We start from the raw sequence: 16487 nt of genomic DNA, 5'->3' as shown, positions 1-16487 counted from the left end.
AAGAAATGGCATAGGTGTTAATCTTGTATTTATGTTTGATGTGGGTAATGATGGCTGTGACTGGAGCTGTAGGTTTATTAATATGCAGGGCTCTCACCTCATTAGTGGCGATGTATGTTTTGAAGTTAAGCTGCAATATTTGCTGTAATGTTGGATCTGGCCTAACAGACTTTCTCACTGTTCATTTTCTTTGTTTTTACTCAGTCAGTACATGCTATGCTTACAGGGCTCACACGAATGCATTTTAATGAAGACAATTTTTTCCACGGTAGTTAATTTTGGTGGAAGTTTCAGTTTTAATAATTATGTCTTCATGTGATATCACATGCTTTTCTTGAAGAAAAGATTTTCATAATTTTTGACCTAGTAATACAAAGTAGAATAAACTCTCTCCCTGGATTGATTTGGGAATGAGATATGCTCATTAACAGGATAAAGTGGTTAATTCTAATAATAGTTATTATATAATTAAAACATACCTGCACTATTAATATCTGATAGTTTATAAAAACTTTCATATATATCACGTCAACCAGATTGTGAAAAGAACAAAATAAACATCAGTAAAACCTGGCTGAATATAATATATGATGATCCCCTATGGGTGGGTGGGATCTTATACACTTCAATTCCTAAAAAATTTCCACTTTACACAATACACAAATAAACTGACCTGCACCAGACTAACAAGGCTCACAGGATGGATGGGTGGTCTGTCACCCCTGCTGCTCAGGCTTCGTTCTGCTCTCCAGTCCTCATGGGGTTCTGCTCTATAGGAAAGGCTCAATTTTCAACAGCTTGTCTGGAAGCCATTAACTATCTTTTATAATATAAATTCCACAATATATTATATACTTATATATGCATAATTTTTTCTAACAGTCACAAATCCAGGACCACTATACGTCAAGGAAGCCATTGAAATGTGAGAAACAGTTTGTCCTCTTACAATACATATCCATTTCTTAATCTTTTGAAATCTGTGTTCCTAAGTATAAGGATCCCAGCTTTTAGGGACAGCGGTTGGTAGGGAAGAAAACAACTATCAGAGGAGAACACAGGTACTCAGACAAGACAAAGGAAAGGAGGCTTAGCTCACTTACTAGTGTTTGCCTTTCACTGTCTTCATTTTGCCCTGTCTTCTCACAGAGCTTGTTCCAGGCTCCCCCGCACCCCACGCCAGAGAAGGACCACTGCCTTTGATTTGACAACATGACACATATTCAGCAAGAACTCCCCTCACCATTCATTTCGAGAAAGCAAAAACAAGGATATGTGCTTTTAAGAAGGTACAGCAATAAGCCTATACAGCATATGTGTATAAAAAAAGTATATTACCTATTTAATTGCCTTAGCTGAACTTAAAAGCTCTGATCTTTAATTGCCTGATTGAACTGATCTAGAAAGCTACAATTTTTTAATCAAGGAGAAAATTAAATAGCTTTCGGTAAATATAAAGGCATCTTTAATCTTATTTTTAGGAAATCCAAGTTATTAAATATGGACAAAACCTCTAAAATATTAAGTTAACAACTACTCAATCTAGAGTAAATTTCTCATTACAAAGCTTTACAAAAGTCTCCAGGGACACTTGGCTTCTTCCACTCTCCAATAAAAAACATATACTTTTAAATCCAGAAGGTAAAAATTTCCACAAATAACAAGGAAACTCAAAAGCTAAACATACATATTTACTAAGGTAAACTACGACAGCACACTGTTTCTATAGCTGAGTACCCATAATTACTGGGGAATAACTGTCCCTCTGCACTGTAATTCATCAGTCTTTGCATCGAGAGAGACACAGATGCACATTCACTTACTGGTACTTATTTAACACTGAACATATACACATTACTCTATATAAAATAGATAACGAACAAGGAACTACTCTATAGCACAAGGAACTATACTCAATATTTTGTAATAACCTATAAGGGAAAAGAATCTGTATATGTTTGTACAAATCCTTGTATATTTATGTAAAATATGTGTATGAATGAATCATCTTGCTGTATCCTACACATCGTATACCTGAACATTGAACGACACACTGAATACTTGAACACAACATCGTAAATCAACTGTACTTCAGTTAAACAAATAAATTTAAAACATGGAAATTCCTTGAGAGGGTTAGTTGGCCCACTACCAAAATCCCCACTCAGCCTCTCACCGATAACCTTAACCCATAACCAGTGGCATCTTATAGTGGTTACTCTTTGTGGGAACTGGACTGGCTAGCACAGACTGAAAAGAGAAGTACAGGCTTAGGACTCCTTTTTGAAACCTCTATGACCCTAATCAGTCAAACCACTAACGCCCTCATACATCACTGATCAAAGAACCCTTCTCAACCCAAACTGCATCCAGAGCTGGGGAGAAGGATCTTCCTGCCTCTGAGAGGCTCTGGTCAACCACACTTGCCCACAGTGACTACAAGACTCTAAGCAACACTTTAGTCTTTATTTTTATATCCAGATATTAATCCATTAGAAATGTCTATCAAGACATCATTTCAAATGAAAAATTCCATTATTACTCCAGACAAAAAGTGAAGCTAAAACCAATGGTTTTAAAGAAGAAAAACAAAGATGATGGCAGAATAACTGAATAGCATTTCCCTATCTACTATAGTTCTTAGTGCTACTAAGAGTCCTCATAGAAAGTTATTGTTAGTGAGAATTCCCTATAAGCCAGAATTATGCTGTATGCCCAGAGTACAGGATGAGCCTAAGGGTCACTTTAATAATAACATTTGCATTTCCATGGCAAAGGCCTTTCAATGAAGGTTCTGCTGCTGAGCATTGATGACTTCCTTGAGTTCCTTTGTCAAAAGGATAGCAGATGTTCATAAAAATCAATAAAATGACAAGAATTGACCACTGTGTTAACTCCTATTAAAATGGTTATAACCACTTTATGGGTTGGTAAGTGTGGGGCAGTAGGAATACAGGGGAGGAATATAAGTCATATTACATTAAAGACTATTCTCTTTTAATCCTGGGGGAGAAAATGCTCCACTTTTTCTCACCCACCAGATATATTCACATGCTTATTTATTCCAAGGAAGAATAATACTGACACATTTAGTTCACTCTCTCTATATGTAACTTTTGTACCAACTATATACTCAGAAATAGAGTGGACTGGCTTTAAAGAAAAACTTGGTTTATGATTCCATTTAATCAGCATAAACACCTTCAAGAACTGAACTGAAAGTTTTACATGTCAATATCTACATACCCTCTTCAAAAGAGGAAGGAGAATTTAAACAAAAATTTGGAATCACTAAGATATTAAAACTACAACCACAATCACAACAAAGAAACCTTAGTGACAGATGTGATGCTACCATTGAAGGCGTCAGTTGTTTTCTCTCTCATAGCTTATACCTTAAAAACAAACAAAACTTTCCCTTAATCACTTCTAATGTGTATGCTGTTGCATTCTCCAAATGTGCATAAAGCTAGGCTGAACAGATGTGTAAACTTAAACAGTAGTTACTAACATTAGGCCAACTTGAAGTTGCTTTTTTATAGTCTGTTTCTCACTTAATAATTTGCTCCAAATGAATTCAGACATTTTGGGAATATTAAAAAGTGCAAAAGGAGGTTCCTTTTGCAACATTCAGCAGTTACCTGGTAATTCTTTTCATGGATTCTGTGAATAGATTTAGGAGACTAATTGCTGATGTATTCACCAATTCCTTAAAGTTTCACTTTCAAGGTATGTGAAGCTGCCTCTTAAGAAATAGTTCATGAGGGTATTTGAAATGTTAACAAAAGGAAGGGATACAACTGCTAGAAAGTGAAGGTTTTTCATTAACTAGAGTTAAGAAAAATAAGATCCTGTCATTTCCAAATACTGTGAAATACCATTTTATGTGTTTCATAAACATTATTCACAAAAATATAATACCAAGTATACAATCTATATCAGAGCTGTTAAGGAATAAAATTAAAAAAAAAAACATTTATGAAGGAGCCATCTTACTGACTATCAAATATATCACCTGGCTTAAATATGAGATCATCTAATTCACTTTAAAAATCAAGGTATCCAGAGAGCTCCCCACCCTACCCCCAAATAAGTCAGAGTTGATAAGCTCAGTACATACCTCTATGTAAAATCTTTAAACTCCACAAATAAGTAAGGCCTTTAACAACCTAAATTTAAGAAAGAGAAAATGGGTCAGTGATGGTTTTTATAAGGAATTTTCCACATTTAAACACACAATCATATCAACCATAATTTCTTCCTTCAAAAGTCTGTTAACCAACAAGCATTTATTTAAACCTTCCGTGCTGGGCACTGTGGGGATACTGAATGTACAAGCTACAGGTTCCTTCATTTAATAAGCTCACAATGTTCTGAGGATAAGGTATGAAAGAAATGAGTATGTGTGCATATGAAGGGACTTGGAAGTCCAGTTACTCCACAGTTCTCAGGGGTAGTGTACTGGGGGGAAAGGACAGGGACAGGAGAAAGGGACAAAGATTCTCACTTATTTTCTATACTTCCGCATATGAAAAAAAATTAAGTCATGACATTTATGACCAAGGAGAGACATTCCTTTTCAAATTTACTTTTAACTGAAGGATAATTGCTTTTACAGTATTGTGTTGGTTTCTGCCAAACATCAACATGAATCAGCCATAGGTATACCTATATCCCTTCCCTCTTGAATCTTCCTCCCACCAAGGAGAGACATTTTAAAAAACTTAACTAATGAATGCAATGGATGGAGTAAAGGCTGCTTCCCCTGACAATAGTCAGGAGGGCTTTATTGAAGCGCCAGGCTCTGAGCAACAGATTCAGCTGATGTGAGGAAAAGTGGAAAAAGCATTCAGGCCAAGGAAAAAATATATGATCAGAGTGTTGGGGCAGTGTATTTTTCAAAAACATCGAGGTCATGAACAACAAAAAAACACTGAGACACTGTTTTAGACAAACAGAAACTAAAGAGACATGACAACTATTACAATGTATAATCCTAGACTGGATGCTGGACCAGAAAACTTTTTATTTTGGTCTATAAAGGGTATTATTAGACAACTGGCAAAAGCTGAATAAGGACTGTTGATTAGATAATAATGATGTATCAGTGCTAATTTTCTGATTTTGATCAGTATATAGAGGTGATATAAGAGAATATACTTGTTCTTAAGAAAAATACACCTGGAGTATTTAGAAGTAAAAGGTCATGATATTTACAACTTATTCTCGAATGTTTCAGGAAAATAATCTATATAGGGACTTCCCTGGTGGTCCAGTGGTTAAAAATTCACCTATCAACGCAGGGGACACAGATTCAATGCCTGGTCTTGGAAGATCCCACGTGTTGCAAGACAACTAAGCCTGTGTGCCAAGCTGCTGAGCCCATGTGTCACAACTACTGAAGCCCATGCCCACTAGAGCCTGTGCTCCACAAAAAGAAAAGCCACGGCAATGAGAAGCCTGTGAACCACAACTAGAGAGTAGCTCCCACTTGATGAAACTAGAGAAAGTCTGAGCACAGCAACAAAGACCTAGCATAGCCAAAAATAAAAATAAATGATAAAACATTTTTAAAATGTGTGCGTGTATATATGTGCGTGTGCGTGTGTACATGTGTATGTGTGTGTGCTTAGTAGTTGTGGTGCACAGGCTTAGTGCGTGCTCAGTCACTTCAGTCGTGTTTGACTCTTTGTGACCCCATGGACCCCAGGCTTCTCTGTCAAGGGATTCTCCAGGCAAGAATACTGCAGTGGGCTGCCATGTTCTTCTCCAGGGGCTCTTTCCAACCTGGGGATTGAACTTGCGTCCACATGGGTCTCCTGCCTTGTAGGCAGATTCTTTGCCCACTGAGCTACCTGGGAAGCCCATGTTGTGGCTCAGATGGTAAAGGGTCCGCCTGCAAGGCAGGAGACCTGGGTTCGATCCCTGGATCGGGAAGATACCCTGGAGGAGGGCATAACAATCCACTCCAGTATTCTTGCCTGGAGAATCGCATGGACAGACAAACTGGTGGGCTATAGTCCATGGGGTTGCACAGAGTTGGACACGACTGAGCGACTAACACACACACATACATACATATGTTTAAGCAAATGTGGTTAATTGTTAACAATTGGGGAGTTTGGGTGAAGCATCTTTGGGAATTCATAGTATTTCCAAATACTAGTTTTCTGGAAGTTTAAAATTATTCCAGAATAAAAACTTTCCCTAATACGTTTTAAATGACATTAGGGTAGGAAACAATAAAGTATATCAAGATGATGATCCTCACAAGCCATTCTCATCGGCTGGTGAAAGTATATGTGTGGAATCATGTAGACAATATTGAAAGGGCATGTAAAAGAAATAACGAGAGAAAATATAAACATCTGAGTTAGATTTTGGATTTTTCAAATTTAATAGCCCAAGTTAAGAATAATTAGTCGAGTAAGATACTGAAAAGAAGATGTTTCCGAGACCTTAAGTACATGGGCAACAGTGCTAACTTCTATGTGGGAAATTTAATAATTAAAAGTTTTGTTGGAGATTCAAAAAGAAAATATTATTCTTCCAACTTTGTCAAAATAGACTACATTTTCCTTTAGAAGAAAAATAAGTGTACAGGGAGCTAGTAATCTGTTCACTGAAAATCTAGAGGGTATTATTGGTATTCAGTAAGCTAGGTTTCACAACAATGACTTGACAAAGCCTTGACACTAAAAGTACTTATATCTGCTGTCAATCACTCACTCCTTGACATGTCAAGCGCACATTGTTTCAGGGACAACTTCAATCAACATTAGCACTCACAGTACACAGTGTCACTGCTTCAGAAATAAGAGGAAAAATAAAATGTGTTAGATGGCAGGGAAAGGAAGAAAGGCATTCTTCTTTATAGGAAGGCCAGATTCAAACAAAGTGGAAAAAAATCACTGAGCAAGTTGGAAGGCTGAAATCAACCAGTTTATATGGACTTCTTTTTCTGGGAAAATACTCTCTTGTCATACATCCATCAAGAGAAAACGTGAACAACATATTATAAAGGCTGACAGGGGTCTATTCTGTAATGAACCTTGGATCTGTGGACCTGTACAGCATGCCAGACTATTAGAATTGAGAAAATAAAGTTACTGTGGGGAGGGAGAGATGCGAGATGAGGTTCTAAGACATGAAAAGAATCTGAAGCAGTGTATACTGTTACTCTCATATTCTCTCATTTGTACTTCTCTCTTTTACTTTTAAATATTGTTCTTCCTTTCATTTCCTCCTCTTTTTTTCTCATTCTCTTAGGAAAGCAGAGGGAAAGAGTATGGGGCACAGAGTTAAATTGCCCTGGGTTCTGATTATTACTGATTAGTTTCAGAACTCTTAACTTTGCTGTACCTCATCTTGCACATGTTTAAAATATGTACAATAACCTATAGTTACCGTGAAGGTTAACTGGCACTTTTTTCAAATGCTTTTCACTAAAACCATTGTCATATTTTCGATCACCCAATAGGTAAGCCCTGTATTGGAGTTGGATTTTTTTTTTTTTTCTGACTCCATTCACTTCACAGGCTTCCCACTTCAGGAGAATTGAAAAGACCAATGGCCTTGTGTGGCTGCCCTACACAAGAGGGAGGCAAGATTTATGAACTCCAGGAAGAACAAGCTTCTCTTCTGAAGAAGGCAGATTCCTATTTTAGCCAAGTTTGATAGATAATTGAGTATAGAGAACACATATACTTTTTTTCTTTTCCAATTGGTATCCCTCTTTTTTTTTTTGCCCTTTATTATACGTGTTATTAAACTTTAGAGCCAAAAACTGCCAAAAGCCACAAAGCATTCATTCCCCCGAGATTAAAAGAGGAAATGAAACATTTTTATTTTCATCTAAAATGGTGATTTAAGTACGCAAATTTCATACTCATCCACCTAAACATGTAGATTAGAAGCTACTTAGCAGCAATAGCATCAGAAAAGAAAGTTCTTATCACCCTGGGCAGTTCACACTAATAATTGGAAAGAAAAAAGGAAAGCTGTGAATTACAATGAACTAAGACTAAATAAGGGTCCATGTTGGATTAAAGGATTTGAGTTGTCAGTTTGATGTATAATGAATGCGAAAATCAGCCATTTAATTAAATGGTACATGGTATAATCACTTTGTTCTGCATTAAACTGCTTAAGTTATCAGAGTGCCTTTAGGTTAGCAACTGTTTACTATTACACCACCCATGACTTCTCTTAGACACTGTTTAACCTATGTTATTCCAAATTTGAAATCTGGAGTTTAAATAATAATGTTAATTTAGTTGTTATATTTCATCAGTTTATTAGTGAATATATAAAAATGGAAAACTTCTTTTAATTACAAAAGGAATAAATTCCTAGATACAGATGGTGAAAAAATTAAAAACCAAGTACATAAAAAGTACACAAAAATCTTTAAGACTAAAGTAGTATTTCCTTGCAGGTGATTTTACTTTAATAATTTAGGCTTTAAATGTATTTTCTAATCGTATGCCTGTAACTACAAAATGTCAATAAAACAGCTTTCTTTCTGAAGAATGTGGAAGTTTTAATGATTAATAAGAGTAGTAAGATCCCTGCAGATACATGAACTAGCACAAGTCAGGATATGCAGGAAATTCCCAAGCAGTCCAGTGCTAAGGAGTCTGGCCTTTCATTGATGGGGCCCAGGTTCAATCCCTGGTCCAGAAACTAAAATCCTGCAAGCTGCATGGTGTGGCCAAAAAAAAAAAAATCCATAAGCCTGAAAACTGTCATGTTTCTTGTCATTATTATAGGTTGGTCTACAAAAAGAAGAAAGGACAAAAGCGATGAGAGAGTTAAGAAGACCCTGACAGTCAGAAGGGATTGAAGAAAAAGAAAAACAAAAAATTCTAAGGCTATAAGGAGAATAATGCCTGACTAACACAAATAAATCATCCAGATGTCATACAGTGGAAGCCATATACTCACCGCCACTGCAATTCTTCCAAGGACATGCTCTGGAATTTTTCTATATACATCCAAAGATCCTCCTGTGGAGACAAACATGTTGTATTACAACAAATGAAACTACCAGAACAGTGCACTGGGCCCCTCCTCTGACATTCACCACGAGACTTTTTTTTCCTCTACTTACAACATGAATTGGATGTCTAGGGTAAAATTAGCTTTCTAATCCAATTTTATTTATGATACAATCGTAATTCCAGATGAAGCATAACTAGACACTTCCATTTTATTCTCAAGTGTATAATCATACACATGTAAAAACTGAAGGAAAGTAGTGAAGGACCAGCTAAGTGTCTGTACTTTATGTAAACTTAAATACACAAAACTAAAGATCGATAGGATGATCATATCTAGGTATCTCACTTGTGTTAACAGTTTTCTCAAAGGTAAACCAGGACCTTATCTTAGAATTTTCACATTAACCAAACAGAAGCTGGTGAGTATAATGTTCAAAATACACATAAAAATTAATAAAGTAAAATGGCAACATTAACATCTATCTAAATGTATGTTAACCTTCAAATCAGGTAACATGACAAGCAATCAACATATTCTAAAGAAGCTATCTTAGAACAAAACAGTTTTGTTTTGTTTTTTTGGGAAATTCGCTGATACTATTTTGAAAACTACTTTATGAGGCTAAAAAAAAATCTCCTTAGTCATAATATTTTTCACTAAAATGGTATTCACTAATGGACTTCCCTGGTGGCTCAGAGGTTAAAGCGTCTGCCTCCAATGTGGGATACCTGGGTTCGATCCCTGGGTCGGGAAGATCCCCTGGAGAAGGAAATGGCAAACCACTCCAGTATTCTTGCCTGGAGAATCCCATGGACGGAGGAGCCTGGTAGGCTACAGTCCACGGGGTCGCAAAGAGTCGGACACGACTGAGCGACTTCCCTTCCCTAATATCCTTCACCTTTACCAAACTGAGCTTTTGGCAGTTTCCAAAAAATAAAATCACTAGATTATAAACATAATAAAGACAGGAGTCATGCTGCTTTGTTTTTTCAACCTAGAAATTAGCACAACTAGCAGAGAGTACATATTCTGTATCTGTCAGATGCATAAATAAGTGAATTTAAATCATCATGAATTTTACCAGATAGGTTAAGTTGCTCTGAAAACAGTTTCAAAAGAAGGGACCACAAACCATTTGCAGCAACAATAACATCATTAAAATAACTGCATAACTTTCCCAGGAAACTATTTCAAAGGAACCAATATTCATTTGGAAGTATAAATTTGAGTATGTTTATTAAATGTTTAATCTTACACATAAGATTAAGTATAAGAATTTTAGGAAGTTATGCAAAGAAACACTACTTCACTCCTACTAATGATATGATTATATGAGAATTATTTTAACCACATGTAATAACATTTCTTTGAGTCAGGGGTGAGACTTACAGTCTTTCAGCTCCATGAAGAAATTACCCAAGATATCTGAGAAACAATTTTTGTTTCTACTATAGGCTAAAAATTCATATTTAACGATTTACCACTAGATGATTTGTAAGTATGCCTCATAAGATAATAACACGGAGAATATTATCCTTTTCAAATGCAGTTAAGTCTATTTGGTAAATACAAAATTTTTTATGTGACGTTTTCCTAAAGCTGAACATTGGAGAAAAAATTATTTTTCCCTGTAAAAAATATTACATATATTCAATATATAAAGATACTGGCTTTGTATTTATCCTGTTTAAAGGAGGAAAATGATCAGTTCTTTCAGCAGCTTTGGCTTGTATTTTCCAGATTCTGATGAGAAGCTGGAAAGCCACAGTGTGACTAAACCTTATACTTTGTCTCTGGGTGTTACTGGGAAGAGAATGAAAAAGACACTTCTGCAACGAGGTGAACCATATTTATTTACTAAAATGGCATTTTTATTATATATGCAATAAAAGTAAAAACATGGTAGAGAAAACACTTCATGTTCTCATTGATCTTTCAGATAAACTGGCAGCTGCAAGAATAAAAAATCTCAAGAATACCAGGCTTTACATGTTGGTATTTGGAATGCTCAGAAATAAGAGTTTAGCAGGCCAATCCCCTATGATGTGAACAGCTCAAAACTAGGAGGTGCAAATCTATTCACATATACTACTAAGAAGTCCTAAGAGGAGATTTACGTTTACATAGGCTATAAATCAGGGCCTAATTAGCTAACAGGACAATAGTCAACAAGCTAAATCAAAAAAAGCAAGATTAGGTTATTACCATTATTAGTGGAACAAGCCAAAAAAGAATCCCATTTTGAGGTAATTCACTGGTTTTTGTAAATATCTATTTAATTTCAGTTATATCCTACTCTCCTTAGCCATCCATACAGGGAAATCTTTACATAGCTGGCTTTGTTGTCATCACAGATTCATCTTGTCTTTGACATAATCATTAGATCCACTTAGAATCAAGAGTTCTGGGACTTCCCTAGTGGTCCAGTGGCTAAGACTTCACACTCCCAATGCAGGGGGCCCTGAGTTCAAGGTCAGGAAATTAGATCCCACATGCCACAACTACGAGTTTGAATGCTACAGCAAACACTGGAGATCTCGTATGCCATAACTAAGACCTGGCACAGCCAAATGCATACATACATATATACATATTTTTAAAAAGGACTCAAGAATTCCTACTAAGCCAGATGAGTTCTCATGATATTAAATAATTCTTATCAGGCTAAAAATGGCAGAGGATTTTCAGTTGAATTTTTACTGAGTTTTACTATCATTTCTATCGTATAGGCCTATCCCCAAAAGGCAATCCTTAGACTCATCAAATCATCAAACGTTAGTGCTGGAGGGACATTAAAGATCGGTCCAATAACTTTATTTGACAGAGGAGAGAAACTGAGTCCTGGAGAGGGGGGTGTTCTAGTCACAGCCATGAGTCAGTTGAGGCCAGAACCCAGGAAAGACTGGAGTCTTTGACTTTTTAGGACCCCAAAGATCTAAAAGGTCCCCCAATAACAACACACAGCTTGAGAATCACATGTGAACTTTTTAGTCTCACTGAAATGAGACTATATGACACACACTCAGAGAGATAGTTTAATCTTAGCTGCGATATTGGTATGCAAGGCATGTAGAGACTCATTTATCTGTTGCATGTTTGGTTTGACCCTTTTCCTCACGATTCCAAGATCACTGGTCCAGGTCACTGTGACCTGTCACTTTCTTGCATTCCCCAGCCTTAGTCAGTCATTTCCTTGCATGCTCCTATCCACCTTGAGAACTAGGAGGAAGGATGCTAATAGAATAGCATAAAAGTCATCTCAACTGTCAAACAACTACACAGCTCTGTTGATGAAGTGGGGCTATCATTTTCATGAAATTAAGTCAAAAGAACTCATGGGGTAAGGTCTCTGCTTATCCTAATAGAGGGCTACAATACAAAGTAGTATCTTGCATGTGGAATAAACACAGATATGTAGCAAATGAACAAAGCAACATTACTGTGATATTCATCCCAACATTTTCCTTAAAATGATCATGATTATTATTATTAATTTGGAAATATTAAAATGGAATTCCTGTAGAACTATTCGAAACCCTAAAGAATGATGCCATCAAGGTGTTGCATTCAATATGTCAGCAAATCTGGAAGACCCAGCAGTGGCCGCAGGATTGGAAAAGATCAATCCTCATCCCAATTCCCAAGAAGGGTAGTACCAAAGAATGTGCTAGCCATTGAACAATTGCACTCATCTCCCATGCTAGTAAGGTCATGCTTAAAATCTTGCAAGAATTTCTAGATGTCCAAGTTGGGTTTAGAAAAGAAAAGGAACCAGAGATCAAATTGCCAACATTCACTGGATCATAGAGAAAGCATGGGAATTTCGGAAAAACATCTACCTCTGTTTCATTGACTATGCTAAAGCCTTTGACTGTGTGGGTCATAACAAACTGTGGAAAGCTCTTAAAAAGATGGGAATACCAGACCATCTTACCTGTATCCTGGGAAACCTGTATGTGGGTCAAGAAGCAACAGTTAGAACCCTGTATGGAACAACTGACTGGTTCAAGATTGAGAAAGGAGTATGTCAGGGCTGTCTACTGTCACCCTGTTTGTTTAACCTATATGCTGAGCACATCATGAGAAATCCCGGGCTGGATGAGTTAAAAGCTGGAATTAAGACAGGCAAGAGAAACAACAACCACCTCAGATATACAGTGGTATATATAATACCACTCTAATGGCAGAAAGCAAACAGGAACTAAAGAGGGTCTTGATGAGGGTGAAGGAGGAGAGTGAAAGAGCTGGTTTAAAACTAAATATTAAAAAAACTAAGATCATGGCATCTGGCCCCATTACTTCATGGCAAATAGAAGGGGAAAAGGTGGAAGTAGTGACAGATTTCCTCTTCTTGGGCTCTAAGATCACTGTGGATGGTGACCACAGCCATGAAATCAGAAGAGGATTGCTTCTTGGTAGGCAAGCTATGACAAACCTAGACAGTGTGTTGAAAGGCAGAGACATTATTCTGCTGACAAAGGTCCTTATAGTCCAGGCTATGATCTTCCCAGTGGTCATTTATGGTTGTGAGAGCTAGACCATAAAGAAGGCAGAACACCAAAGAACTGATGCCTTCGAACTGTGACACTGGAGAAGAGTCCTAAAGTCCCTTGGATAGCAAGGAGATCAAACCCATCAATCTTAAGAGAAATCAATTCTGAAAACTCATCAGAAGGGCTGATGGTGAAGCTGAAGCTCCAATATTTTGGTCATCTGATGTGAACGGCTGACTCACTGGAAAAGTCCCTGATGCTGGGAAATATCGAGGGCAGAGGGAGAAGGGGGCATCAGAGGATGAGATGGCTGGATGGCATCACTGATGCAAGGGACATGAACTTGGGCTAACTTCAGGAGATGGTGCGGGACAGTGAGGTCTGACGTGCTGCAGTCCATGGGGCCGCAAAGAGTCGGACATGACAGGGTGACTGAACAACAATTATTAATACTAAAAAAAATGAAATCTGAAGCCACAAGCAAGAATTTCGAAGCTCTCTTAGCCTATTCCTATTGAAAAAAATTAACAGTCCTTTCTTTCTTTGCAACATGGGTTGTGGGGAAAAAAATTTACTCCCATGATGGTAATTCAAATAAATGTACATAAAGTCTCACATGCTATATTTGGGTATTTCTGAGTGAATTTAATTTTGACTTAATGAGAAGGCACATCATATCACTTCCCTACATGAAACCTTTTAATACATCCTAACAAATTCAGGCTGAAACATAAATTCCTTATCAGGACCTATAAGGCCTACACAATTTAGCTTCTGCCTACTTCTCTGTCCTCCTGTCTGGCCCCAGGTCCTCCCAAATCACCAAGACTTTCTTGTGGGGCCCGATTACACCTTGCTTCCCATCTTAGAGCATTTATACTTGATACTCCCTCTGCCTTGAAGATCCTCCCTAAGCTGGCTCACTGACTAAATCTCTGCAAAAATGCCACTCCCATAAAGAAGCCATCCCTGACTGTCAAAGTTAGCACCTCCTCTCCTTATTAGTTATCATCTACAGAAGGCAATGGCACCCCACTCCAGTATTCTTGCCTGGAGAATCCCATGGACGGAGGAGCCTGGTAGGCTGCAGTCCATGGGGTCGCTAGGAGTCGGACACGACTGAGCGACTTCACTTCACCCTGCTTTAGGTTCTAACTACACTTATTCCTCTCTGAGAACATTCTGTATGTTTCCTGTCTGTCTCCCCTTCTAGAATTTAAGTCCTGTACCAACAGAGATTAAGTCTTGTTCACTGTTGTACCCTCAGGTTTAGAATAGTGTCTGAAAGAAAATGCTCAGTTAATATCTGGAAATAAACAATATATGATTAAAATAAACAATGAAACTCTACACTGAAATGAGAGATCTAGGGTTGAGAGAAAGTTGTTGTGAAGTTTTACTGCAATAGGACGAGAAGGACTGACAGAGGATGGTACACAGTTTTTGGTCCACGTATTTTTGAGGACTGTTTTGTTGTATTACAGAGAGAATGAAAGTCCAAAAAAGAGAGGGTGGTTAATGGAGAAACTCTACCAAGGGGATGCACATGTAAAGAGATTTACCGTAAGCAGCTCTTCATGTGAGAGGTGCATCAGGCGTGTGCAGCTGTGGCTAAGTTACAGGTGGAAGACTGAGGAACTGTGAGAGCTCACTGTTGTCTCTGAATGAGAAAAAGGCAGGTAAAATCTGGGTGGGGGGGAATCAGGTTTTAGAAGCGTTGATGAGGATATGGGAAAAACTTAAGTGAGAGATTTAATTGTTCAGGGACCAGTTAGTGTAGAGTAAAGGGAGTTGCCAAAAGCAGTAGGAAAAGGGTTTTAGAGCCTAGAGAGTGATGAGTCTCAGAAACTGTATTAAATGTAGACTATAAAGTGAATACTTTAAGCTAAGGATTTAAAGCATTAAAATGTATTAAAAGATGATATCACTGAAAATGGCAGGGTATAATAAGGTCCTCTGAAAATTCCCTTCTCCGCAAAAGCAATGAAAGAACAGACAAAATTTGTCAGAATCAACCTTTTCAGAACTCTGGAAATTAGCCAAAGGATTGTAGCAACCCCAAAATTATTTTTTCAGGACTATGCTTGAATCTTGGTAAGAACAGCAAGCTTTGTGGCATTTTAACTTGCCCTACTCCCACTGCCTGCTCTCCACCTTCAGTGCAGCCTTGAAAATCAGCAGCCTGACATTACAGTAAACACCAGCTGCCTGATAGTCACTGCACAGGCAGAGTTCAGTTGGTGCTCCTTCAAGATGATATAACAATTAAAACATATATGCATCTAACAACAGAATGCCAAAATACTTGCTGCATAAACTGACAAAATTGAAGGGAGAAACAGGCAACAGAATATCCCACCTCAATACCCCGCACTTTCAACAATAGACAGAACAACCGCACTAAAGATTAACAAGGGAATAAAATCCTTAACACTATAAACCAACTAGTCCTGACAGACATGTGAGTATATTTTTCAGGTGCACACTGAACATTCTCCAGGACAATGTTTTAGAGCATAAGACAAATCCCAGTATGTTTCAAAGGACTGAAATCACACAAAGCATGTTCTCTGACCTCAATGGAATATTGGAAATCAACAACAGAAGGACAAATTCAATGTGGAAAATGACACACTCCTAAGAAAGAAAGCACAAGGGATTATCTTTGTGGGGAATTAGAAAATACTTTGAGGTAAATGAAAATGAAAAAAACAAAACCAACATTTCAAAACTTCTAGAGTGCAGCTAAAGCAGTGCTTAGAGGGAAATGTATAGCTGTAAACACCTATATTAAATAAGAAAGATTTCATATCAATATCCTAACTCCACAGCTTAAAAATACAGAAAAAGAAGAGCAAACTAAAAACAGTGCTAGTAGAAAAAAATGAATAAATATTAGACCAGAGGTAAATGACAACAAAAAAACAATAGAGAAAATCAAAGAAATCAAGAGTTTGTTCTTTGAAAAAGACAAAGAAACTGACCAACTTC

General features: G+C 37.3%; 1 protein-coding gene across 12 annotated transcripts in view; it reads right to left on the bottom strand.

Moving 5' to 3' along the window:
- The window catches only part of MAP2K5 (mitogen-activated protein kinase kinase 5), a 262303-nt gene that overhangs the window by 143997 nt on the left and 101819 nt on the right, over positions 1-16487 (bottom strand). For 11 of the 12 annotated variants that reach the window (XR_014060033.1, XR_014060035.1, XR_014060034.1 and 8 more), the window contains exons 12-13: positions 8947-9008; positions 4121-4169 (exon numbers count right to left, since the gene is read on the bottom strand). Coding sequence is in view for 9 of the 12 variants with exons in the window: in XM_081511850.1 (XP_081367976.1) it covers positions 4121-4169; positions 8947-9008 (111 nt within the window). In the remaining 3 variants the exon portion in view is untranslated. Of the gene's footprint in view, positions 1-4120; positions 4170-8926; positions 9009-16487 lie in introns of all 12 variants that reach the window. The other variant, XM_081511849.1, reaches the window with a different exon arrangement.

The sequence above is a fragment of the Giraffa tippelskirchi genome, chromosome 7 (assembly GCF_054371585.1).
Source record: "Giraffa tippelskirchi isolate mGirTip1 chromosome 7, T2T-mGirTip1v1.2.pri, whole genome shotgun sequence".
NCBI classification, from domain to species: Eukaryota; Metazoa; Chordata; class Mammalia; order Artiodactyla; family Giraffidae; genus Giraffa; species Giraffa tippelskirchi.
This window is presented reverse-complemented; position numbering and strand designations above follow the sequence as displayed.